The 26,850-nt window shown below is 37.6% G+C and overlaps 2 protein-coding genes across 5 annotated transcripts in view; both read right to left on the reverse strand.

The window, feature by feature from the left end:
- The window catches only part of LOC107585850 (endophilin-A2-like), a 30,731-nt gene extending 19,514 nt beyond the window's left edge, over positions 1-11,217 (reverse strand). For all 3 annotated transcript variants that reach the window (XM_016273010.1, XM_016273009.1, XM_016273008.1), the window contains exon 1: positions 10,848-11,217. In XM_016273010.1, the coding sequence (XP_016128496.1) occupies positions 10,848-10,892 (45 nt within the window). In that variant the 5' untranslated portion in view covers positions 10,893-11,217. The remainder of the gene's footprint in view (positions 1-10,847) is intronic.
- Positions 11,218-11,926: 709 nt separating this feature from the next.
- LOC107585851 (nuclear receptor ROR-beta-like) lies at positions 11,927-26,517 on the reverse strand. 2 transcript variants are annotated; one of them, XM_016273012.1, is made up of 10 exons: positions 26,172-26,517; positions 19,525-19,610; positions 18,496-18,637; positions 17,787-18,242; positions 17,148-17,269; positions 16,751-16,883; positions 16,075-16,182; positions 15,620-15,730; positions 15,403-15,515; positions 11,927-14,527 (listed from the first exon to the last, which is right to left on the reverse strand). In XM_016273012.1, the coding sequence occupies exons 1-10, from the start codon at positions 26,176-26,178 to the stop codon at positions 14,366-14,368; spliced, it is 1,440 nt and encodes a 479-aa protein (XP_016128498.1). In that variant the 5' UTR covers positions 26,179-26,517; the 3' UTR covers positions 11,927-14,365. The 2 variants fall into 2 exon arrangements, with proteins under 2 accessions (XP_016128498.1, XP_016128497.1); XM_016273011.1 differs by lacking the exon at positions 26,172-26,517 and having other exon boundaries at positions 19,525-19,910.
- Positions 26,518-26,850: the final 333 nt, after the last annotated feature.

The following is a 26,850-nucleotide window of genomic DNA, read 5'->3' on the forward strand; positions in this document are numbered from 1 at the left end:
AGCTGATTGTGCATAGATAAGATCCCTGAAGTTGCAAAGACTAAAGTCTCAAACCCAAAGAGATATTCTTTATCAAAGTTAAGACTCTGCCACGCCCCTCTAAAACGGCTCGTTCTAACATGCCCCCACATATCTACCTCACTATGTGGAAATATTAGCATAATGCCGCCCAAATGTGCACACAAAGAAAGAAGGCGTGGTTTCAGTAACCACCATTTATATTCCAAAGCCACTCATATAATGCAGAAACACTCAAGCAAGCAAAACACGCGCAACGCGTGCAAGTATTTGTACTGGTGCAGAATGAGAGGACAGTACTACAGCCTAGCGCATTTCACACAGGCTGCTAGTTTCACTTTCGCTAGAAAGTTGTGTATGCCTAAGGGTGAAAATAAATGATGCTTATAGTGAATGCCCCTATAAATGGTTTTATTTTTACGATTTCGTTTTAATTCAAATGATGCGTGTGCTAAGTGAGTGAACATCAAAGATCACACAACAGAACTGCGCGCGCTCTCTCTCTCTCTCTCCCTACCGTTAAGTAACTTGTGCATTGTTTTACTTACTTGTTTTTTATATATCCGACCAAACTACAAACTTTCCAGTGATGTCTGTGAGAAAGATATATTCACTCGACAAGCTCGCGCATCTGCGCCGCCGTGCACTCAATCCACTCAGCGTGCTTTGTTTATCAGCTCGCGCACATTAGCTATACAAGCGTTAATACTGAATGTTTAACATTATATTCATTGCATACATATACTTCGTAGTAGACATCCATAACTCCTTTCTGCTGTCTGTTGTCATTGTTTCTTTGTTTGAATATGGTGCTTATCACATGCTGTGTGGTATCGGGGCATTTTAACGAGTATGAGTACGAGTATAGGAGGCCAGTATCGGACCCGATACCGGTGCATCCCTAGCCTGAAAGAAGTCATAAACACCAAGGATGGCATGAGGGTAAATCGTGGGTAATTTATTTTTGGGTGAACTATCCCTTTAACATTAAAAAAAATTAAAAAACAAGCGTCATCTGATGCATATTCCAGAAAATATATGTTCAAATAAATCCAGAGGCACCAAAAGACCATTTGATCTCTCCAAGAGTCATAATCTCAATCAGACACCCCCGCAATGGAACTGCAGAGCTCAGACAGCAGGCAACATGATAATGTATATTTATGAGTGAAAGAGGTCTTATCAGCAGCTAAAGAGATAATAGAGGCTTGGCTCTGACACACACATTTGATAAAGTATGTAAAGTACTGCTAACTTTGACACAAATATGCATACAAACAAACAGCCAGTCATGTAGCCAAAGCAGATCCAGCAGGAGAAGAGTGAAACCAAGACCAGACTCCATACATAATGCAGTGCTTGTGAATCTAATGAAGAGAAGAATGCATGACTGTGAGTCAACTGCCACAGACACAAATGCAGTAAAGAATTTCAGAACAATACCACTTACGCAATCCCCACACAACAAAAATGTCAAGCAAATGTATTGCACCTGCCTAAAGGTGATGGATCTGTTTTTTCAGTTAAAATACTTTCTACTATACCACCTTATGCCAAGGCAACTACAAAGTATTTGTAGGATGACTTCTAGGAGTGTAAACGATGTGGCACAGTTAAAACATTGCTGTTTGTTAAAGCATCCCAAACACCTAACACAGCAACACTGGAGCAATCAATGGCAACTGTTTGTCTGACCAGTGGAGGACAGTGGGACTATTTACGAAAACAGTTCACTGTACTGCAGTGGTGCAGAAATTATTACCTTTTAGGCTGGCACAACCCCACTGACTGCAGTCGATAAACTTCAGTTTACAGGAGCCAATCCACTTTCCAATTTCCAGACTTAATGAGTGTATCCACTTTCAAAACAACGACACCATTACCCAAGTAATATATTTTAAGCTAGTCATTAAATACAAGTTTTTTTGTCAATAGAAAATTGCTATTAAAAATATTGATAACACACTACTGTCTACAGCGGATAGACAAGCCCAAAATCTTCACACCTCCAAATGCTCTCAGAGCGGTTCAGCTTGTATATGTGAACAAACCAAGTGATCTCATTTTACGAGCATTTTTTCCGCTTGTGCGACAAAATTGTGCACACACTGGTGCGACCACCGCGTTGTTCAACTCATAAGCGCTGCCATTTCTGTTGCATATGTGAAAAATCAAATGGCAAATGAAGCTGAAAGCATAATGAAACCGTGCTATTCGTTTAAACCGCGCTGTGCTTAGAGAAGGGTTCCTCAATAGGCGGCCCGCGGGTCACATCCGGCCCGTGAGAGAAGAAAGTTTGGCCTGCGCTAATTTCAAATTATGTGGCATGAAAATTCAAACTCAGCATTAGAATGCTACATTAACTTACATCATGTCTACACCGGATGCGAGTGGCGCGGCACGACGCAATAAAATACAATATAGGCTAATTCGTTATAATCAGTGATGCTGTCTTGGATGCGGTGCGACACGACAAATCCCCGACAGTAAACTGCTGACTCGTTCCATTTATAACGTACTGACACAACGTTCAAACCATTTGCAATGCTTTGTCGCGTCCAGTGTAGATACGATGTGACAGCAAAAACATGGCGAGTGTGTAGAAAAGAAAAGTGGACACGGAAAATAGATGATGTGAATGGGCTGAACAGTTTTGAGTGAGAGAGTGAGTGACTGATATCTTTGTTACGGGTTGGTTCACAGTTTTAACATACAAGTTTGCTTTTTTTATTTATTTTCAAGATCTGAGGTAAAATATCTATTGTTGTTTTCACTATGGCTATAAACATAATGCAAAGTAATATTCAAACTCACATTAGACACTTTTAACATTGAATAAAGCACATAAAAAACATAATCATTACCTGAGATTATCACTGTCATATTTTGTATGTTGTTCCTGTCGCGACGTCGCAGAAAATAAAAACCGTTCCTAAAATAGAATCCCATGTCGCTTATTATCACATGTCGCTGTTGCGGGTGGTTAGGATAAAAACTACATGGAAAAGATACTTTTTATCACGTCGTGTCTGGTTGGGACACACTGTGTTAAAAAGTTTGATCCCCCCCCCAAAAATCTAAGCATAAAAATATTCATACTGACAAATCTAATAATTGAATCTGCAATTAGGGAAAGTGGACAGAAGAGATCCAGTCTGGGAATGAGCAGGAACAGTTGATTTGCATGGCAGACATGGAGATGCAGACTTTTTGTTTGTTCATTTGTTTTTAATATTCAACAGGCAAAGTTCTTCTGCAGGGTTTCTGCAGCATTTTTAAGCTCAAATTTAAGACCTTTTTAAGACCTGCACAAATAAAATTAATACCCTATGAGCGGGGTAGGGCAATGTTTATAGTACCATATTAAACTGTAAAATTACTGTAAAAAAGCATAATTTACAGTTCAGATACAAGTTTTCACAAAAACAAAAAGTTTTATAAAATGATAAACTTTATATTTCAGCCTTTAAATTATGGATGAAAAATGGATGAGTCAAAAGTATTAATTACTATGTTAATTTAAACAATTAACAATAAATGATTATATCAATTAAATAACAAATTAGGGGTGTGCAATATTGACAAAAATGATATCTCGATAATTTACAGGGATTTTATCGATAACGATAATTAGATAATGTTTTGCTGAATGTGTTCTTGTGCTGATATCTTATTTCTAATTGTGCTGACAGCTGACTCCTGATTTTTTTTATATTCTTCATATTCTGTGTGGTCAGTTCACAGCAGTGATAGAAATTAATAATTTCCAACAAGTTTTATGGGCATTTTTACCTTTAAGCCATTTTTTCTAAAAGTGTGCACCATCTTTTGAGTCAAATTCTTGCATTTGGGTTGTTACCAAGCAAATGAAATCAGTATCAACAAAATTGATCTTTGCAATGCAGAGGAAACACAGAAGCTGCATTAGAAGTGTAATTTAGATGCATTTACACACTGTTTAATCCAGCTCTGAGGGACATTAAATACTTTAACCTGCAGTTACAAATGCATAAATAATATTTTGATATTTTAAACATAAAACATTGAAAACCTATGTTTGAAATTATTTTAAAAATGAAAAGGTACCTTAAATGTGAAATTAAAACTGTCAGTAGGTGGCAGCAAGTCACTATTAAGGGAGTCATTGCGACTGAACCGAATCATTTAAACGGGTGATTCATTCAGGAACAAAACACCGTCATGTTGCCCAGAGACACAAAACATGTGTTTGGAATTATTTCTGTTAGCGAAATAGAGCAAAAACAGGAAATATGGTGTCTAAAACGTAAGTCTCTTAATATTAAATTCTTGATTATTGAACTGTTGTATAAAATCAATATCACATTTGTAATCATGCTGACTTTCGGAGAAAAAAATATGGCACTTTTCATGTGATATTAACTATATGAAATAGGGTTGTCAAAATGAATGAAAAACTAAATTCGAATTTTCTACTTAAATATGATCAAAATTCGAATTATATTAGAATTTAAAGGCATAATTTCTGTTAGGGGGAAAAAATCTTTTGGCTTCTCTCCTGAGGCCACAAGAGGGTGCATCGAGCAAAATATTATGCACGTTTCTTCAAAGCGTAATAAAATAATAGGGGTGGGAATCTTTAGGCACTTCACGATCCGATCCCATTCCGAGAGTCACGATCCGATTCCAAAACAATTCTTGATCTACATTTTTTCCTAATTAATTCTTCTGCTATGCAAATACATCTTTACAACTTACATTTAAATCAAAATCGCAGTTTCTATGCTTTTTGTTAATAGTTGGAATCTCTGCATGTCAGTACTGCCATCTTAAAAATAGGGGTGTGAATCTTCACTGGTTTCATGATTCAATTCAATTACGATTATCATTATTAACTCAATATCACCATGCGTCACATTCTCAGTTTTCAATATTACTGCACATGGCTACATTTTCATATAAATTTTATATCAAATTTAATTTGTGCAAAATTTACTTTATTGTTTTATTATATAAGCAGACTACTTAAAACAATTACTTATCTAAAATAATTGTTCTTTAAGTATCCAAAAGTTTACAGACAATAGGCTAGTTATGGGGTTTTCTTTTTTCCTCAGCATTATTGCCATTTGATTATTATTGACGAGATCATAGACAGTTGCAGCTTTAACAGGCTGCATTTACACTAATGCACAAATCTATTTCGATATGTCAGATGTTCTGTCCTGCTCTTAAAACATAACTGACTGTATTTACATCAATTTCATATAAAAGTATTCGGAGATGCAAGCATTTAACCGCAGCCGCGATCGAGCTTCAGGACAACAAACACAAAGCGCACGCGAAAGTCTGTCAGTGCGCTAGTTTCGTGCATCTAATAGTACTGCATTCCGAATGGCATAAATGAATGCATATCTAAAGTAAAACACGGCGGGTGGAAGCACACACTGTCAAGCAATATGTGCACGTGTCTCACAGCGCATATTCTGTGCAATGAAGCCCGCCTCGTCTCTATCGTGCACACGTGCCATTTTCGGGGAAAAAACCCAAGCTCAGAATCGATTCTGAAATATTCCAACTGAAAACAATATTTCAGAATATTCTGAAAACCAATCACAAAGAGTAGGCTACTTTCTTCATTTAAAAACACGAGATACAGTGGGATGGGGAAAAACCACCATAACGTCTTTAGACATGTTTTTTAAAAGTTGAACTTGCATTAATTTGACATGGGTTTCTAAACATGCCGCTCTTGTGCGAGACGCGAGTGCAACGCTGATAGATGTCCCTATCTATCACAGAAATATGCGTTCTGTGTGAACGGCTTGGATTCAGTTTTGACATAAACAACATCTTCTCCACACTGATGCTCTCGTTTTCCGCAATATATTGAATGAACAAAGTAGCAGCGCTGTATCTAGAGGGTTCAACTGGATAGGCTAACAAAAGCATTCAAATGCAATCAATGACACATACATCGTCATTGCATCTTGTGCGCCACTGATAAGGCTGCCTGACGGCTGACACAGACCTTACAATTGGAATGGCCCGTTTTTGTATTCGAATTTGTTTTTTTCGACGAATATTCGAAATTTAAAAAATGTTGACAGCCCTAATATGAAATTATATAAATATATAAATGTTCTGCCCCATATCTTGAATTATGTGATATTTCTAAATGCATTTTAATAGACTGATTCATGCAGTGAAAGAACGCACTATAAATGTGCACGCGCACTAGTCTAACCTGCTAGACTTCATCATCTAATGTATGCGCGCACACTGTAGGTGTTTTGTTTGCTTTTCGCGATATACTCATAGTATCAAATTGCACATCATTAAAACAACAATTACGATATTATCACAGACCATGCATATCACATACCCCTATTTTGTTTAGATTTTTATAATGCATTGTCTTCTTATCAATCCACCAGTTCACATTTAAAGCTCTGCGTTTTTGCAGGGCAGAAACATGGGTCGATTTTTGCATTTACTGAACTTTTAACAAAACATCAGTTTTATTGAAAATGCTCATTCATTCTGACAGCAGGTGGAGCGTTAGGTAGAAATATAACCGTTTCCCCGGTAACTGCTGTAGACAAAGCAGGCAGCACCGGACTTTGAACGTGCAGCGCTCATGTTTATTTAATTCAATCATAGCCTTTTGAAGTTTAATCGTCACATTCAGCCATATCGCAATTCTGGTCTTTCCGTCCCCAAATTTAAGACCTCTTGAAATCGTAATTAAGACATTTCTATCTTGTACAATTTAAGACTTTTTAAGGCCTTCAATTTGATACAACTAAATTTAAGACTTTAAGACTTAAAGACACACGGAAACCCTGTTCTGTATCTAAAAGCTAAAATTTTCATAATTGTTTGAATACTGGGGAAAAAATCTGAATATTCATCTTGTGATTATTTTAACAAAAGCAACAATAATATAATAATTGTAATAATAATAACAATTATATATATATATATAGGTCAGTGGCCCTTGGCTTGGTATTGTTGGCAGAATTCGGCGCTCGGTGAAAACTAATTGAGAAACCCTGGCTTAGAGTGTAGAGCCTGGTTTATACTCGCCACGTCAGCAGGAGCGCGAAGGTGCGCGCAGCAAAAAGGACGCGAATATTGAGGAAACGACGTATGGTTTTCATGCTAAAGTAAAGTAATAGACCACTTGTTAAACCAGAGAAGATACACATGTTGGTACTCTTGTGGGGGGAAAAACATGCAAGCACTGTCACCGACAGCAAGTTTAGTTTTACTTTTCTTTTCATTTTGAAAATCTTGTTATCTTTGCTGTTTACCTCATGTTATGCTATGGAGGCTCTTTTTTATTTATACATTTTTTTTGATTCCTTAGTGTTTGCTAAACGTTATGTAATTAGTCTGTATATAATACAGCATGTTGTGTTGGCCATGCCTCAACTTATTCGTTTTTGTTAATAAACGTTTTGTAAGCTAGTTTGTCATTGTATCTTAGTTTTATTGTTGCTGTGCTTTTTAATTAAAGGGGTCATATGATGTGATTTCAATTTTTCCTTTCTCTTTGGAGTGTTACAAGCTCTTGGTGCATAAAGAAGATCTGTAAAGTTGCAAAGACTAAAGTCTCAAATCCAAAGAGATATTCTTTATAAAAGTTAAGAGTCAGCCACACCTACCTAAAACGGCTCGTTCGAACACGCCCCCACATGTCTATGTCACTGTGTGGGAAGATTTGCATAACGACGCCCAAATGTTCACACAAAGAAAGAAGGCATAACTTTTATACTCGCTGTAGTATTGTTGACGCTGCAGCCATGTCGTGAAGGCACTGTGTGCTTCGTTGTGAAAGCGAAACTACTTTGTTTGTTGTTAGTTGCATAAATACTGACAGCTGTATGAATCATTTTTGGTTTATTGTAATCCATTACATACCTTTCTATCAAAGTTATATGACATTATCAAGCTGAATTTGTTCTGACACAGTTTAACTCTGAGTTCTTGTCATATTTTATTATCATTTAATAAACTATAGCGAATAAACTGTGATAATGTGAGAAATGTTGAAGGTGTCTGAATAAATTTTGGTTTGACTATATATTTGATAAATGAAGTTAACCAAATAACATTATACATATACATACACACACACACACACACATTATATATATATATATAGGTCAGTGGCCCTTGGCTTGGTATTGTTGGCAGAATTCGGCGCTCGGTGAAAACTAATTGAGAAACCCTGGCTTAGAGTGTAGAGCCTGGTTTATACTCGCCACGTCAGCAGGAGCGCGAAGGTGCGCGCAGCAAAAAGGACGCGAATATTGAGGAAACGACGTATGGTTTTCATGCTAAAGTAAAGTAATAGACCACTTGTTAAACCAGAGAAGATACACATGTTGGTACTCTTGTGGGGGGAAAAACATGCAAGCACTGTCACCGACAGCAAGTTTAGTTTTACTTTTCTTTTCATTTTGAAAATCTTGTTATCTTTGCTGTTTACCTCATGTTATGCTATGGAGGCTCTTTTTTATTTATACATTTTTTTTGATTCCTTAGTGTTTGCTAAACGTTATGTAATTAGTCTGTATATAATACAGCATGTTGTGTTGGCCATGCCTCAACTTATTCGTTTTTGTTAATAAACGTTTTGTAAGCTAGTTTGTCATTGTATCTTAGTTTTATTGTTGCTGTGCTTTTTAATTAAAGGGGTCATATGATGTGATTTCAATTTTTCCTTTCTCTTTGGAGTGTTACAAGCTCTTGGTGCATAAAGAAGATCTGTAAAGTTGCAAAGACTAAAGTCTCAAATCCAAAGAGATATTCTTTATAAAAGTTAAGAGTCAGCCACACCTACCTAAAACGGCTCGTTCGAACACGCCCCCACATGTCTATGTCACTGTGTGGGAAGATTTGCATAACGACGCCCAAATGTTCAAAACAAAAGTATCTGTATCGGGCGAGTACTGGAAAAAGTGGTATCGGTGAATCCCTAACAAGCACCGACAGCGAGAGACTGTTTAGTGCTGCTTCACATGTCTTCGATGAGAAGAGGAAGGGGTGATTGTTGCTGGTTATTGTATGATGACTGAAATCGCGAAATTAAACAATTAGTAAATAAACTGCAGCACGTTATGTTTTCTAATACACGCACGAATTGCATGTATTCTTCTGACAGCGCTGCACGAGCTCGTGGCGGATCTGCTTGTTAACCAGGGTTCAAAGCGCGAGGAAAATCTGCGCTCAAACAGTGTTATTCGTGCAGTCACATTTTTATGATTTTTTACAAGGCACGTGACAACGCGATACATGCGACGTATTCGTAATGAGACTCATTTATAAATCTTCTATCATCCAAAAGAAGCGATGAGGTCTTCCTGCACGCGCGTTTCCGCCAAGATAAAAGAAAAAGCAAGAAGTATTGTAATTTTACGAGCTCGTGGCGGATCTGCTTGTTAACCAGGGTTCAAAGTCCAAAGTGCGAAGAAAAATACATGCCTGATTCAAGAAGGGGGTCAGATGGCCAAAAAAATATTATTTTACTAACTTATAAATTTAAGTTAAATTGTGCTTTGTTGGTATAATGTCTGCTAGAATGTAAAAAAATGTTCAGTGTTTAATATTTTTAAATGATTGTTTTGTAATTGATTTTTTCTTTGAAAAGCAAGACAAAACAGTAAAAAGCACATTTTGGCTATTTAATTTATGCAATGGTGAAAAAAATTGGCAAAATACATGGAGGAAAAAAACTTGTTCCACCTGATATATATCCAAAATAATCGATATTGAATCGAATCGAATCGCAAGCTTGTGAATGAGAATCGAATCGTGAAATTTGTGCCAAAACCCAGCCCTAAAAAACTAACAATTAGTTTTTCTTGTAAAATGTGACAAGATCGCGAATTTGACCGTGAAAGCATTCGAAGCTCGTGGCTTATAACATAGCAAAAGATGAAATAGAAACAGGCTGAATGTTAACCACACTGATTAATCCCATGTTGTAGCAACAAAAAAAAATAAATAAAAATAAATAAATAAATAAAAAAGCGTTCATGTGCTCATGCGACCAACTGAGAAAGTTAGTCGCTAAAGAGCAACCCGTGGGAAGAATGAGTCTGGAGTCCTGTTGTGGGTCTATTTGTGGTTCAATTTCCTCGTGATTTGTGAAAGCAATGATGTCCTGGTATGCGTTCTATGGACCAACATAACAGTAATTCTTGAAATTAAACTAAGCAGTTTATAATGTAGTATGATTCAGTATCTAAACTATTATGTTAATAAAAGTTGGGTCACAGCGTTGACAAGTTTCTGTGCTTCTGAATGTTTTAGGGAGTGTGTTGAGTGATCTCTGTGTGTGATGTGCGTGTGTGTGTGCGTGTGTCAAAGAAAGCAGTCCATCAATATAGAACTCTGATTAAACTAACTTGGAACTACCTGTGCTTTGAGCAGTTTTAATGTATAATGTAATCATGTATTCAGATAGACCATGGTATGATAAATACAGCTTATTGTGGAAAAAAGTTAGGAGCAAAGAAACATATTAATACTATCTTATCTGAGCAAAAAAAGAAAGTTGAAATAAATAACTATATACATAGTCTAACATTCCCTTTTAATTTTAAATTGGACTGAAATACATTGTTAAAGCTCTGCAAATGTCTTGACCGAAATCGTCCTACATCGCTGCAGAAGTACCGACCCAGTGTTTACAAAGTGAACATGCAAAGAAGATCAAATGCTCTTTACAAAAAAACGGTAAAACAGCGATGTAGGCGCAGCGTTAGCAGGCTAAGCTAATTGGCACAGCATTGCGGTTCAATGGAAGAAAACAACAGGAAAAAAAGTAAGTCGCAAACCTGGCTGGCTTTGTAAAACTGCTTCTTTAAGCCCGCCACGGACATCTTCAAAGCGTAATCCTCTTTTCTCGACGAAAAAAAGACTTGTAAAGTAGGTTTTTATACTGACACAACAGTAAGACAAAAGTCAACGGTCGCTGAGTGAAATCTAAAACTCAAGTCCTCAGATAAACGATAAACGACACCCGCTCCACAAAAATACTCCAGGTGGCTGCTGGGAAAGGTTTTATAAAGCTGTTATTAAATGTTCTTCTGGTGGCTTTCTACTAAATTGTGACTTCAATTGGGTTTACAGTGCATCCACCGCATTTGTAAGTCTTGAGAAACTAGCGGTTTTCTGCACAACGCAAGCACATTCCTTGCGCGAGCGGAGAAGGGACTGGAAGCGGGACAGCAGCGCCCGCTACCGCTCAGGAAATGCACTGCACCCACAGCGCAAGTGCTTCTATTGACCAGATGATGGAGCCAGATGTCTATTTGAGCTCTACAAATAGACTGCTAGTTTATTATTGCCACAAATACTATGCTGAAGATGATCTTGGCACAGCATTTTGTAATTTGAACTAAATCTATTAGATTAACAGCAATAACTGAACTATATTTCTTGTCAGTTATTAAAAATAAATTTTCAGTAGCCACAAAACACTCAGTGTAAAGTAAAAATACCTTTATTACATTCTGGAATCCATGTGTGTAATCCTTATTGTACAATAATATCTTTTAATGCATTTGTTTTATTCTCTGTATCCATAATACACCATAAATTATATTCGTTAAAATCTATAATATGATTTATTTGCTTAAAAATAAAGTTACAACTGAAACAACCACAGAAGGACCATGGCAAAGATTTAGGACTCTTGTAGGGGATTTTCTGCTTAAAAATGCTCTTTAAAAAAATAGGATTTTAATTCTTCAAGACAAAGGATGATACTACTCGAGTGAGAAAATGTTACAGAAAAGGACAGAAATGATGAAAGAAAATATCACAAAAATAAACATAAAAAACACAACACTAGATTTAAAGATTAAATTCATCCTTACATATATATATATACCTTATAGTTTTGATCCTATTCTTTTTTTTTTTAAGCAAGTCAAACTGAAAAAGTCCTCCAATAGCACTGATATAAAACAGGGGTAAAATTCTTTGATACTTCTGCGATTAACATTCACAAGAAAAGTTACCGTACACAGTGATCAAGGTTTAAGGTCTTCTATTTGGTGCAAGGTGTCTTGCTAGGCTAACTGAAGAAGACATTTTAGGACAGAGAACCCAGCTATCTCCCTGAGTGACTGAGTGTAGATGTAAACACACACTTCCAGAACTACCCTCAAGGACGTGCCGGACACTTGTGGCAGTTTGTAGGGTGGCGAATTACACTCCACAAAAATACATCATCAAAAACTCTAAATGTTTTTTTTTTTGTTTTGTTTTTTTACAAAGTATTTGCACTTCGTTACAATCTTTCGCCACCTTCACACGTCAATTTAAGTTAGCTAATACACAAGCGTAAAAAAATAAAACCTAAAAGACGGAACTTATCAAGGGGGTGTTACACGATCTGAGCTGGAGTGCTTATGAAATCCAAGGAGATCCTTGGCTTGTGAGGGCTGTCAATACTAAAAATGGAAAGACTGACTATTGCACAGGCAGACACTGTGATACTATGTTAAACAACCAGAAAATGTGTATTATACCAAACCATATAAAATCTTACAAGAAAATATAGACAGGCACTGTTCCAGCAGTGCAAAAATAAAACGTCAGGCGAGCTTGTTAAAATTAACTGTCAGGAAACTGGACGTTGATACTAATTAATCATTCGAAACATCTTTCATACCCTGTAATCTTACATAGCTGGGCACTAAAGGGTTTTGAAAAGCCCTCCTTTGGGCTTTAGTTTGTATTCTGGATTCTGGGCCACTCCTAAAACTCCCCTGAGACCAATCTGGACTTCCTGCCTCTGAAGAACGAAGGCTGCTTTCACACTGTGGACAGATAGTAGATTTTTCTCCTTCAGGTTTGAACCACAAAGTTTCAGAATATAAACTAACCATAGTATTCCCTAACTCAGGGGGGTAGCTGATGGTTCTGTCAACCAATCGTTTGTGCTATAGGTGAACACAAGGGTAAATGGATGACGGGGGAAAAAATTATCACACAGCAACACAACACTGATCCCCACATCAGACACAATGCAAAGCATGAGGTACGGCCTGTGAATCCACTTATCCTCACAGCTGTAGAATCAGAAAAGTCTGAATTACGGCATTTCTGTGGTGTCCTCATGACTTGACAGCAAGCTCAGGTTGTCTGTTGTCTCTAAAAGATATAAGGTTCCTTCCATCCACTTCCTTCAGTGTTCTTTGCGTTCTCCTGAGGCGTTGCTCCCAGCAGTCGTATGAGTGGTTTGCTACACTTCAGAAAGTCTCATAGAGGCATTGTCTTTTCGCCATCTAATGTGAAGCGACAGCAAAGTCCTGCTCCTGCAAAGTCCTTTTTTGTGGAGTATTTAAGTGCCATCCATCTGCCTCTAAATCTAAAGCTTGTCACGCCAATTCCAACCCCAGCCCAGAATTCCACTCCTATGGTTGAGAAGTCTTTGAAAGGGCTTAAGAGCATCCACTCTAAGGTGCAACTTTATATCTCTGCCTACATATGCTATCTACAGGCTGTTTATAAATATATTCTCAATTACATCTATCATTCTATATACATGTGGTTTCCGATCAAGTGAGGATATCAAAATATCATCAAATATCTTTATCCAAGTGGCATTTGCGTGGGAAAGGGTAATAAGGATGAGGTTTTCGTTAGTTTAGTTGCATCTTTTAAATTTATATGCAAAAATAAAGAGCTCAAAAGACAACACACCATGAGCACATGTGGTTAGTGTTGAGTCTGTGAAAGTGAAGGTGCTCGTGGCGTTTACCTGTGTATGTGTATGCATTGGTCCCTTTGAACAGTTTCGCATGGATTCAAAACTGTTTGTCTATAGAAACCAAGCCTTAAGAGCTTGCTTTACATATGGGGCAGGAGTACATAATACATTGCCTTAATCCTGAGGCTTTGCCACATGTCAGGTGGGTTACATTCATAGTTCTCTTCCTAAGAGTACCCGCAAAATGGGAAGGATCCACTTTAAGCACTTAATTTTTTAGGGGAGATCTGAGCTCCAGGTTTAATCGAGTACTCTTTTAATTAAATATACATAATTTGCTCTGTTTGAGTCATTATATGTAGGTTGCATGAGTAATAGTAACCAGCACCTTAAATGACTGCTGACATTTAACAAGAAATCTGGGTCCTGTTCAAATAGAGGAGTGAATCACTCTATCAGGACGGAGGTTATAGATGGAGTCCAAAAGTGTAACGTGCAAGATTGTCAGTGTGTTGCTGGTTTTTCTCAAACACATATCCATCTACCTCCTCCTATTTCCATTCCCTGTCTTTCTTTAACGGTCTCTTCCTCTCTCTGTCTCTCAACAGCACCAATATGACACTTCAATGACTGTTAGCCCTCAGTGGAGTCTGGGAAGGAGATCTCGCTGCAGAAAACTTCTCTGAAGAGAGCAGGGAAGTTGTAGGCCGTTTCTGGGTGAAGCAGATGGAAAAACTCCAGCTTATCAATATGGAGGTTGCAAATAGACTTCATCATGGGCAACTTGGACACCATCTATTAACACAACCGAAAAAGAAAAGATAGTAAGTTTTACATAACTTGACTAAAAAAAAACATTATTTATAATAGTTTGATATGATTGACCAAATTATTAAATGTTCAAATGTATGTTCTTGTAGTGAAAAGTTAATGAATTTTAGGGAAAACAATACACTATGATTTAAAAAGCTGCATTCATTTGATTTCAAATACAGTTATAACAGTAATATTGTAAATGTTTTTATTAACTGTGATATTAAACAAAGTTCAAAAGAACAGCATGAATAAAACAGAAATCTTCTGTATGTTTATAAATGACTTTACTGTCACTTTTGATCAATTTCATGCATCTTTGTAGAATAATAGTATTAATTTCTTGTAAAAACTTACTGACCTCAAACATTTGAAGAGTAATGTGTAACAATTATTTATAATACTAAATAATATGTGCAGCTATTGGTTCATTTGTGTGAATGACACTCATTTGCACAAAAATAAATTTAAATCTAAATTCAATTTCACCATAAAAAGACTGCAAATGACATCTGGGTTTGATTTAAAAAGTAAATAATTTCTGACATCTATTATTAAAATATTCATAATAAAATTATGCCATCTCCATTATTCTCTGACAAACAGGACTCATGGGTGAACTCTTGTAGCACAGATCTGTCACTAATTGTCATTGTTGCTCAGTTTTTAGAATTCACACAGTACATAAAAACAGTTAAAATGTCAAATTGATTAAGTGTGTGAACTGCATAAAAATAAGAACGGCATAAATATATTTATTAATCGCATATGTTTATTTTGACAGTCCTGATTTTCTCATATTTAACTGCTGTGAGAGTGTAAACTTATCATTCATTCTTTAGATTTTTTCCCAGTACCTTTGCCAGTTTCTCCTCGGGGGCACCACTTTTATGAAGACAGTGTTGCAATGCAGCATAAACCTTCTCCTGAAGTTTCTGCACCTTCTGAGCATCTGTTAACCAAGGACGGTCTGTGAAATAAATAAGTGGAAGAGTAAGCTCTAATGTCTGGCTATGTGTCCTTTGGAAACACTTAGTTAAAGATTACTTTAAACTAATGTTATAGTAAAACTACCTGGAGACAGAAGCACAGTGGTAGTAAAAAGAGCCATCTCCTCTTCAGACAGCTGTAGCCGACTCAGGGTTTTAGCCATCTCAAACACAGCACCCACCAGATCATCACAACCTACATACAGGAAGAACACAGAAAACATTTGAAATACAATAGAGCAAGAGCTGTAAAATTTCACAACACTGTCATGTGCCCAACAAAACAAGAAAAGGTAAACAGATGGGAACCCAGTCAACTTTAGCAATCATTCAATTGACCTGGAAAGATTTTAATTGACCTGTTTTCCATTTAAATAGATGTTTGTTTAGTTCTATATAAAGAGTAACTGTGACTTAACGATATGATTTTACAGCACTTGGTGTACCATTGCTCAGGTTAATTGCATACAAGTACCCAACATGCCCTTTGAAATGCCACAGGGTGCTAAATTATGTGAAAGGTCTGGGGAAGAGACTCACCGAGAGCTTTAAAGAGCTGAGGGCTTGTGAACTTTCCATCGAACAACAGTGTGTTGTTGATGGGGTTGTAGGCCCGACACATTCGGATCAACAGCACGTCCAGGCAGCCTGGATGGGCAGCGCCACATAGAAGATGGACAAAGGAAAGGCAGGAAAGAGGGAGGAAATAGGCAAACGAATGCTCCACGATGCACACATGCACGCAGGAAAACAAAAAACAATTGGGATTTAATTGCACAAATTACGAAATGTTTTCAAATTCAGGATTCATTAAAACAGTCATCATTTTCACAAACGAATAATGAATAGTCAACATTCAGTCAAATGGCAATGATGGTTGTTTTAAAGAAAGAGGGGAAAAAAAGAAAGAAGTGTTTTTTGTTTTCATTTACATAAATCGGTATAAGGCACACCACACAATGCACAAAGGGAGGACACAAGCGGGGGAAAAGGGTGAGAGAAAATGACAAAAGAGCCATTGTCAGAACACAGTTGAGAAGCAAAAAATACAAAGGTTCTGAACTCAAATATACAACTATCATACCATAAATAAATACACTGTATTAGAAGGGTTAACCAGAAATATAAACTGGGCACTTGATTGTATTTACTGCAGGTATTTACTAATGTGGACAACAGATAACTGTTTGCTCTCTTGCACAGAGTTGATGCTGACCTGCTTTGAGAAGGATAATCTGGTCATTTTGACACAAATCCATGAATCCAGAGATGCGCTTGGCAAACTCCACCACATACTGGATGGCATTCGTGATGAACACAGCACACTGCTGCCACATCATCTCTGTGGACTAGGATAAAGAAATGCACGTTAGACTCTTCCACCCATATTCTGATTATCTGCAATTATGATGTGCATTTGACGTACTTTTTAATGTATTTTTAATTAGCCTCTTAAAAATTAGAACAGGAACGATTGTATTCTGTATGATTCATTAAAATGGAATGTAAGGTTGGGCAATTGCTTGGATCACATCATACACATTGTACATGCTGTTACACTCTGTGGTATTAAAAAGTATTATGCATCCCATTGCCAGTTTTGTTACAGATACCTTGTTTTGGTAGACACGTATCTCCTCAGGTGTGTAGAGGGTCCAAGCAAATCTTTTCAATTCTTCTGTGCTGTACTGACTTGTCTCGATGTGGGATTTTACCACATTCTGTGTAATCCGTTCTAAAAAATATGACCACATACAACATCACAAAGATTGTATAGACTATGGAAACATGTCACATAGTGATGCATGGCAGATATTAGTTTGTTTATTAAATTTAGCGGTGCCAGTCGATACTGGATATTTAATAATACATGCTCATGTTTAAATTGCTCACTTAAGATTAATATTTAAAAACACTAATAATTTTATAAACACTGTTAAATGTAATCTTTAGCATTTAAAGCAACTGATTTTTTTTATTTATTTTTAATTTATTTAGAGAAAATAGTATAGTACAACATTTTTAAATACACCAAAATAAACAGGATTACTGTTGTACTGTATTTTTGATTAAATAAATGCACCCTTGGTGAGCATAAGAGAATTCTTTCCAAAAAACACACAAAATAAACACTTTATCGACCCCAATTGTTTGAACGTTAGTGCATACTGGTGCATATTATATTATATCTATATATATATACAGTAATATAATATAATATGCATACACTCCCATTACCACAGTATACTAACCGATTTCCATCAAGGAACAGCCTTCAGGTGGGTTAAGTAATGAGCGAGTGTAAAGTCCCATCTTGTGCAGAGTCTGGTACTCGTGTTTGATGTGTGTCGTGTCACTAAACTCCTGTCTGTTCGGCTCAGGAGAACTCTGGGAGGACGAACTGCTCCCACTGCTTCCTCCCAGCAGCTCTAGGCTGCAGTAGTCAGCAGCTTCCTCCGGAGTGAGCGGCAGATCAAAGAGAAGACCGTCTGGTAGCATGGTTATATCATCCAGGTCACTAAGTGTGCTGCTGGAGCCCCGACTGTAGGCCCGGCCGTGGTTGCTGCCGTTCCCCCCGACCTCATCGCCAGCATGACTGGGTACACCGCTGCCCAAACCCCCTGCCCGCTCCTGAGACTGCTGGTGCTTCTGAACCTCGGCATAGAGGCTGTCGCGCTGCTTTTTTGACATGCGTCCAAACTTCACCGCTGCAGAGAAAAGGAGGGTGTGGAAAGAAAGACGAACGTTAGATTTGATTGTTGCTAAGAACTGAAAAACAAGCTAAACACGCAAGCGGGCCAACATTATACCATATTATTTATTCAGATCAAAACTGAAACTACTTTCATGCCTGGCTATGTCTCTTTGAAGTCCTTATATTCACACTGAGACTACAGCTATAGGACTCAAGGAGATTCCATTTCCAGTAGGAAATGCGCTCTTGCGTAAGATTAGACTCACCATCGCGGCTCATGCCTAGCGCCAGACACTTCTGCAAGCGGCAGTGCTGGCAGCGGTTGCGATTGGTTCGGTCAATAAGGCAGTTCCTCTGCCTGGAGCAGGAGTATATCGCATTGTTCTGCTGACTTCGGCGGAAGAAGCCCTTGATGAATGAAAAAAGGGAAAAAAGAAAACAGAGGTCAAGAAGAGGCTGCATTTCTATTACCTCTGTGTTCGTAAATCAAGGTTAAATCTTGAATTAACTCTAAAACATCATAGTACCAAAATCTCTAGGCCACCAGTGCAATTATATGATCATTTATTAGTGCCCATGTGCAATCCATGATGGTTCAAAAACATGGTTGAGTAATGTGGTTCAATACAAATAGCATAGCATTTTCCAGCAGAGAGTCTGAAACGTTAGATCAGATCTGGTACACATTGTGTGTCCTGTGGTCAAATACAAGCTGACTGAGATTTCTGACTTGTCAGAAAGCCAATCAGATAAAGGGGTTGTATTGTTTACTGTTTCAGGGAACAGTCTTAAGACGTCATCAGGGTGTAACTACAAGGCACTCTAACTTTCTTGCAAGTCTTGTATACTTTAATACTGTTTATTCTAGTTTTTTTATCTGAAGCAGAGGGAACATTTTGGGGAAAACATTTTGACAGAACCCTTTAAATAAAGTCTAAGAAATGTGGGGCTTTTAAAGGGAAAAACAATTCTACAGTTATTTACTTTAGTAAAAAGCTGTATCATGTCATTTTTCTGCAGAAAACAAATGTTTTAAAAATGTCTCAGTGCTTTTTGTCCATACAATAATAGGGGTTCAAAGTTGTTGAGTCAAAGTTCCCTTTGACTTTCACTGTATGGACAAACAGTGAAACATTTGTCAAAGTATCTTTTGCACTACACAGAAAAACAGAACAACATACAGGTTTGCAATGACATGAGGGCGAGTAAATTATTATAAAATAGTACTTTAGTACTATCCCTTTAAACCGTGAGCATAAATGATGAATTGATCGATTGAAAGGATGCTCACTTACCTTGCAGCCCTCACAAGTGATCACCCCATAGTGGATGCCCGATGACTTGTCCCCGCAAATCTTGCATGGGATTACTTCGATTTGTGCTAAGAGAGGGAGAAGTGTTTGAAACATTAGCTACAGTTTGACACACTTATCCCATACACAGCCTATAGAAAAGTCCTGACTCAGAGCACAAAGCATTGAAGGCCATCCGCTATCTACATTACAGTTCTAATGCGAGCTACGGCGGCATTCTTTGTTTGACCCATTGATCTTTGAGCAATCGTTCAATGACATAAAAGAAATATAGGCCGGCACAGAGCCCGAAGGTCTGGTCTGACTCTCACAGGGATGTGGAAACTTGGCTAGTGTCATATTCCTTCAACAGTAACAATACACAACTAATGCATAAAGAGAGGGGTTACGAGCTACAGCTCATATTCAAAGACTTTAGGCTTTGACCCAATCAGGATGACATAATAACACAAGTCCCTGGACCACAGAATCAAAAACAGCTTTATAAACAAAGCTCGCTCTCTGCTTGGCACAGTTGCGCTGGAATTAAGCGGATTGTGATGCTCTGTATGGGAATTATAAACAGCTGCAGGCTCATGAATAGAACCTTTGAGCGCAAAGAATTCCTTAGAACCAAACAGTATATACACTTACATTTGCACAAGTTCTCTATATCCCAATAAAACAAGTTGTTACTTTCAATAAACTGTTTATTCAAGTAGAAGGACTATCATTGAATTGCGGCTTTTTTCTGAGAGGCCTGTGGATCAGAAGTTCCCCCATTGCAGATTACTCAAATGGCACAGGATGGATCCCAATAAAGGTTATTACCAGGGAACACTGCCCTCTCAGGTGATCTGGATGTAGGAAATGTCATTAATATGTTTTGCGCAATGACGCAATATCTTAGGTAACGGCTAATGTGTCGTGACAGGGAACCGGCTGTCCAGAGATAATGACATGAGGACTCACACTTGGGCCTGAATGCTTGCTGATGTGTGCATCACATTTGAGCAATCGTGTCTGAGAGCGGGGGGGTGGGGGAGAGGGAACAAGAGACACATCTGCTTGATGTTTCCAGAAGCTACGTTGATAAACACAATCTGCTAAAGCACTTTTCAAAGCATTGAGAAAGAAAAACAATTTATTCCATAATGCAATATGACAGTGAAATTACTAAATGGAACATATTCGTTTTTTTTCGCTCGCTGTCTTTCCTTCTACCCCATTCTGAGCCCCCGGCCCCCACCCTCCCTGTGTTATATAACTGCTGTCTGGCTACATTCCATGAACACACTCATTCAAAGGAGATCACCCTAGCAACGCAGTGACGAGCATTCCTCCATCCCGCCCCTCCCACTTTCCCATTGGCTCATGACAGCGTGGCTTTGATTCTGACTCGTCCGCTCTCATGCCACTCACCTGCGTAGCACGGTCAGGCTATGTGGCTGAGCTGTTCTACTGACACACTTTCCTACTGAGCCGAGGGAGGCGCTTGTGCGGTAGCCTCGCAAGCGCTGTAATCTGATTAAATTTTTAGTTTTTCTTTTTTCTTCTTTCCTGGCATGTTTAAGGTGGAACAACAAAAATTAAAGACCATTATATTATCAGGAAAACTTTCAGTTTCAGACAAATCCAAGGCCTCTGTGAGCGACGCTGAATAACTTTTTTTTATTTATTTTTTTATCAGAGACATATGATCAAGAGGTGCATTTTATGTAATGGCATGGGAGTGATATATGACTTTTGCACATTTGGAATATCGACAGTACACTCATTAAAGTCTTTGTAACTTACACTTGCCCTCAACATGTGGCAGCCTGTCAAGAATTTGAGCACAGTCCCAGCTGTCTCATAGCGCTCACATAAATCTATTTTTAAGTTATGACTGCGGTGCATAGTAGTTGGAGGTTGAATTTTATAAAGCCTTGGTTTTACCATGCTATGCATCAGATACGTAGTTATATACACACACACACACACACACACACATTCATAATGCAGTGCAAAACCTTTCATATTGGAAATATCACATTGCAAAATGTCAAATTAAAGCAAACCGCAATGACAACATGAAAAAGTATGACTCACCAAACAGTAACGGTAAGAAACTTTACAGGTTTTTGGCACAGTATCAATGAATTCTGAAAACTCATCAATGAAAAATTTGATAAATGTATCACCAATTAAAACTTTGAGGTCAAAAGGGCTGACAGAATTGCCAACAATATGTCTGCCTGTTGTTTTGGTAACACAAGAACCTCTGATATAGGCTGATGTATAAAAGACAAAAAAACCCTTTTATCAGTTTAATAAGTTAACACATCTTTTAAAAGCTGTTATTAATAACATAGCAAGCCAATCTCCCACAAACACTCAGTCAAATCAAAAGTATAGCAAACTGCTCGTTTGATTAACTGATTCGAGCACTGCTGTAGAAGCCGGAGGCAAACGCAGTCAGACAGCCGAAAACTAATTAAGAGGAGATTTATTAGAGTGCTATGTTTATCGGGCAAGCTGGGGTTAGTAATCTAGCTCTTCTTATCTCCTCTCTCTATGCCACTCTATGTCAGTTAGTCAGTGTGTCAGTCCATCAAACACCAGTCAGCAGTTTCATAGAGCGATGCTGGGAAAAACCCAACACATATTCAGAGACTTTGCCCTTTTATCTCACATAATCAAACAACTTTGTTCAGCAACGTCCAAAGGTCCTATTTACCCTGCACCTTGCATTTGCATTGCACAGTGTATAACTAACCTAACTTGTGAGATTTGATTTGTGTGTGACTGAAATTCAGATTAGGGACAAATTTTGAGTCTGCTGTGTCCTCACCAGCAGGTTTGCTTTTAACTCACACAAACAGGGTTCAATTTGCATCCGCTTACTTGTACTTGAGATTTCGAAGAAGTTTGTGGTCAGCTGTAATGGTTTTTCCTCTCCCACATCACTTAAAAGTGACCTACCTATACTAAGTAAACTGAGATGGTGGAATGACACCGCAAGACTCTCTTTAAATATGTACAGAGGGATTGAGTAATTCTTTGGTATAAGTAACACCAAGTTGAAAAACATGAGCTGATAGGGAGTGTAAGGTGACACTTGGTGGGCATTAATTATCTTGATGCCTACTGGGATTAGGAAATAATAAAAGTCTCTATAAATACAGGCATTTTTTCACATCTTTTCGGTTTTATATATTGAATATATAAGAAAAAAAGTGCATAAAGTTGTATAAAAATTAGTGCCGTCAAAAAACGCGATTAATCGCATCCAAAATAAGTTTTTGTTTGCATAATATATGTGTGTGTTCTGTGTATATTTATTATGTGTATATAAATACACACACATACAGTATATATTTTGAAAATAATTACATGTATTTACATGTCTATATTTATATTTATATAATTTATATTATAAATATATTTAATATATAAACAACCTATTTTTCTGAAATATATACATGCGTGTGTATTTATATGTACATAATAAATATACACAGCACACATACATATATTATGTAAACAACTTTTATTTGGATGCGATAAATCGTTTGATAGCACTATTAAAAATACTAAAAAGAAAATTGTTTGGTCATTATTATAATTAACAATGTATCATGAAGGAAAAATTTAAAAAATAAAGTGAGTTAAGCTTCACCTTACAAAAAGGCTGGGTTTTTTATTCAAAATGTATTAACTAAAAAACCATAAGAACACACCTTAGGGGTGTGCAACAATTATGATAAATTTATTGTTAAGAATTACTCTGAAAAAAACTTAAGATCTTGAATTGTTTTTGAAAAAGATTTTAATCCCTCAAAGTTTAAGTGGCTGGTCACATTCTACCACTGCCTGGGCTTAAGTTGTGGTTTAAATTAATGGAAAGTTCATGGGCAGGTGTCAAAGTGCCACTGCATTAAGCTGCTCAGCATTCATTTATAGACTGCTCATTGCTTAAGTCTTTAAAGCCATGGTGACTTACAGTCTACAGCTCTCGGCATACAGAAGAGTGCCTTTCCTCAGGATCATGGACAAAGTCAGAAAAAAATATACTGAATATCCAATGCTCATTTAAAAGGATAGTTCACCCAAAAATGAAAATTAGAATAATTTTTCTGCTTACCCCAAGGGCATCCAAGATGTAGGTGACTTTGTTTCTTCAGTAGAACACATATGATGATTTTTAACTTTAACCGTTGCAGTCTATCAGTCGTATAATGCATAGCAATGGTAACAAAATCTATGAGAGTAAAAAAAAACATACACAGACAAATCCAAATTAAACCCTGCGGCTCGTGACGACACACTGATGTCCTAAGACATGAAACGATTGGTTTGTGCGAGAAACCGAACAGTATTTATATCATATTTTACCTCTAATACACCACTATGTCCAACTGCTTTGGGCGCCCGCACGGCATCCGGTGCGTGAGGGGTGTGCACGCTCTGGCGTAGTTTTCGCAAGCGCCGGAAGCGTATACGTCACTCATTGTTTACACAGTGCACAGTCATTGTAGGTACGACGGCTAATCAAAATGGTACTTACTTGCGCTTATCCGGATTGTTCAAACCGACTAAAAGATTACTTTCTCTCGCGCGAACTCATTCGGGAGTGGTGACTTTCCACGTATTCCCAACTTCTGAGCCTGCTCGCCTGAAGTTATGGTTGATTGCTCTTCGGCTGCATATCAACACACCCATTAACGCAAACTACACCAGAGCGCGTACACACCTCACACATCGGATGTTGTGCACGCGCTCAAAGCAGTTGGACATAGTGGTGTATTAGAGTTAAAATATGATATAAATACTGTTCGTTTTCTTGCACAAACCGATCGTTTCGTGTCTTAGGACATCAATGTGTCGTCACGAGCTGCAGGGTTTAATTTGGATTTGTCTGTGCATGTTTTTCTTACTCTCATAGATTTTGTTACCATTGCCATGCATTATATGACTGATAGACTGCAACAGCTGGAGTTAAAAATCTCTGTTTGTGTTCTACTGAAGAAACAAAGTCACCTACATCTTGGATGCCCTGGGGGTAAGCAGATAAACATCAAATTTTCATTTTTGGGTGAACTATCCCTTTAATTACATTTTTTTTCAATGGCTGTGCTTTACCACACATTGTAAGTTCTGTTGTTACTGTAGTCTCTGTTTAGCACATTCAATGAATTTCAGTGATGAAACTCTTACGAAAGTCTGCAACAAGCATATATAGCATATAACTGAAAAATATAACATTATGATGATATAAACAGTTAATATAACTGAAATGAAAGGTAACTAAGCTTGACTGAGCACATGCTATTACGCCTTTGCACCAAAGGAGGCGCTGATTCCTTCATACGGCATTTTAGGTCCCTTTTGCCATCACGCTTTCTGTTATGCTGAGATTCAGCACTGGGTTAAGGTTAAAATACGATGCCAATGAGGAAAATATTAAACCGATCTTAAAACGGTCCAATTCTCTTCCTGATCTCTCAGTGTTGTAATATGCTGTGTAATCCTCAATGACAGAAGTAGGTTAATGGAGCAGATAGACTCTGTCACATCGGCGGCCATGCTGAGACTGAAAAACAACAACACGGAGAGCGCAGCAGATACACCCCTGTCCCTGTGCCCCAACAGCTCACACAGCCTACTGACAAGCTGAGAGTCTCCCCTGAACTTACTGATAAGCTTTATCACGATAAAGACACAAACATTCAGCGGAGCTCAAATTCAACATGGCGGTTAAGGGCTTATACATACGTGACCAAAGGCATTTTTAGGCACTTTACTCACGACCATAATGCAGTGTTTGAACTTTCCATGAAGTAAACAAAGTTCAAATGACAGCACCCAGTGATTATTACATTTTAAGCATTTTTAAACATGTTGTTTGATTCTTACATAATGGGTTTGGCTAAAAGTAACTACAGTGAGAGGAGTGTTGCCAAATATTGCAAGATATATATATATATTTTTCAAAATAAGCATACAATGCAGAAGAGTTGAATAACTGATTTATTCTAGCAAAATATATAAAAAGTCTAAATTTGAACTTGCTGCAAAGTACGTCATTTCAATAATTATATCCCTTTAAAAAATAATTAAAATGTTTCACATATACATACAACTAGCCATCTATCTTAAATCTCTCATGCGAACACCTTTTGACTATAGTGTGTATTTACATACATGCTCGACTATATTCTGACAAAACTCCAAAACATAAACCAATCATATTTATCAGAGACGTCATGGTAGAGACATATGAAAAAAAACAAAACCAAAGTGACTTATAAAAAATGGACATGGCAACTCATGAGACGTTTCCTACATGACGCTCATCGCTTCCCTTTCACGCTTGCAAGCGAAGAAACAAAACAGAACTATGCAAAGTTGATCATTTCCGTATACTGGTTATTTTCTGTATATGTTTGAGTGGCGAAAAGCTACCAAAGCAGAACGAAACATAACATGTTACAAACAACCAAACAGTTGCAGATTATCTGAGCAATATTTTTGGTTAAGACTTTGCGCAGTTCCTGCAACATCAAAGCAAACCCAACCACGATTACCGCTGTCAAAATGACAGTTTTCTTTCAGTTATTAGACAATATTTATTTTGTTTATATAAATGTATTTTTTTTTAAACTTACCTCTCATTTTGATGCTATATTATCTGCGAACGATAATATAACTCCAGTACATTTGATCAGCGCCGAAAGCTAAACTCGGGTAAAATTTGGAAAACTCCAAAACAGAGCGGTTGCAAGAAAATAACTTCTAAACCTCGTAAGTTATTGCACAGCCTACTTGCTCTTCTCATCCGGTTGTTCAGAGTAAATTCTGCTCCATCATAGGCTTTTTTTTCCTGCGTAAATGCGCGCACTGTCAGCTATGCAATAAAAGGATGCCCTCTTCTCTTTCCCTCTCTCTCTGCGTCTGTGCTTCTATCTGTAGTCTAACCTACTTTCGGCGCGTGGACTCTCACATGATCGTGTTGGGTCGTTCTTGAACGATTCGTTCATTTTGAACAAATCTTTAATGTGACTCGGGAAGAATGCTGCAAAGACCAGTGGGGTGTTTTCCTATTCTCTGTAATGTAAAATTTAAACCAGCCTATTTGTTTTTGTAAGTTATACTAATGTCACCCAGTATCAGTTATGACCCAGTATTCTTGCCATATTTTGCTTGTATGTCCCTTAATAATGGTTTTGATTTCTGTTCCACATAACGGCATTTGTATATCAACTGTTTCATGCTTTATTGCTCCTCTTGCCAATCTAATTTCCTTCCACCCCTACATGAGCAGGAACCCAAAGGAAGGAAACATCT

This window comes from Sinocyclocheilus grahami, unplaced genomic scaffold (assembly GCF_001515645.1).
Source record: "Sinocyclocheilus grahami isolate Dianchi unplaced genomic scaffold, SAMN03320097.WGS_v1.1 scaffold75.1, whole genome shotgun sequence".
In the NCBI taxonomy this organism is placed as follows: Eukaryota; Metazoa; Chordata; class Actinopteri; order Cypriniformes; family Cyprinidae; genus Sinocyclocheilus; species Sinocyclocheilus grahami.

Excerpts from the sequence above, each read along its gene's own strand:
- LOC107585851 (XM_016273011.1), bottom strand. The coding sequence starts at position 19,638 with ATGTTTCAAACACTTCTCCCTCTCTTAGCACAAATCGAAGTAATCCCA. Across the intron at positions 18,243-18,495 it reads GCTAGGCATGAGCCGCGATG|CGGTGAAGTTTGGACGCATG; the intron begins GTGAGTCTAATC and ends TTTTCTCTGCAG. Across the intron at positions 17,270-17,786 it reads CTGTTCCTTGATGGAAATCG|AACGGATTACACAGAATGTG; the intron begins GTTAGTATACTG and ends CATATTTTTTAG.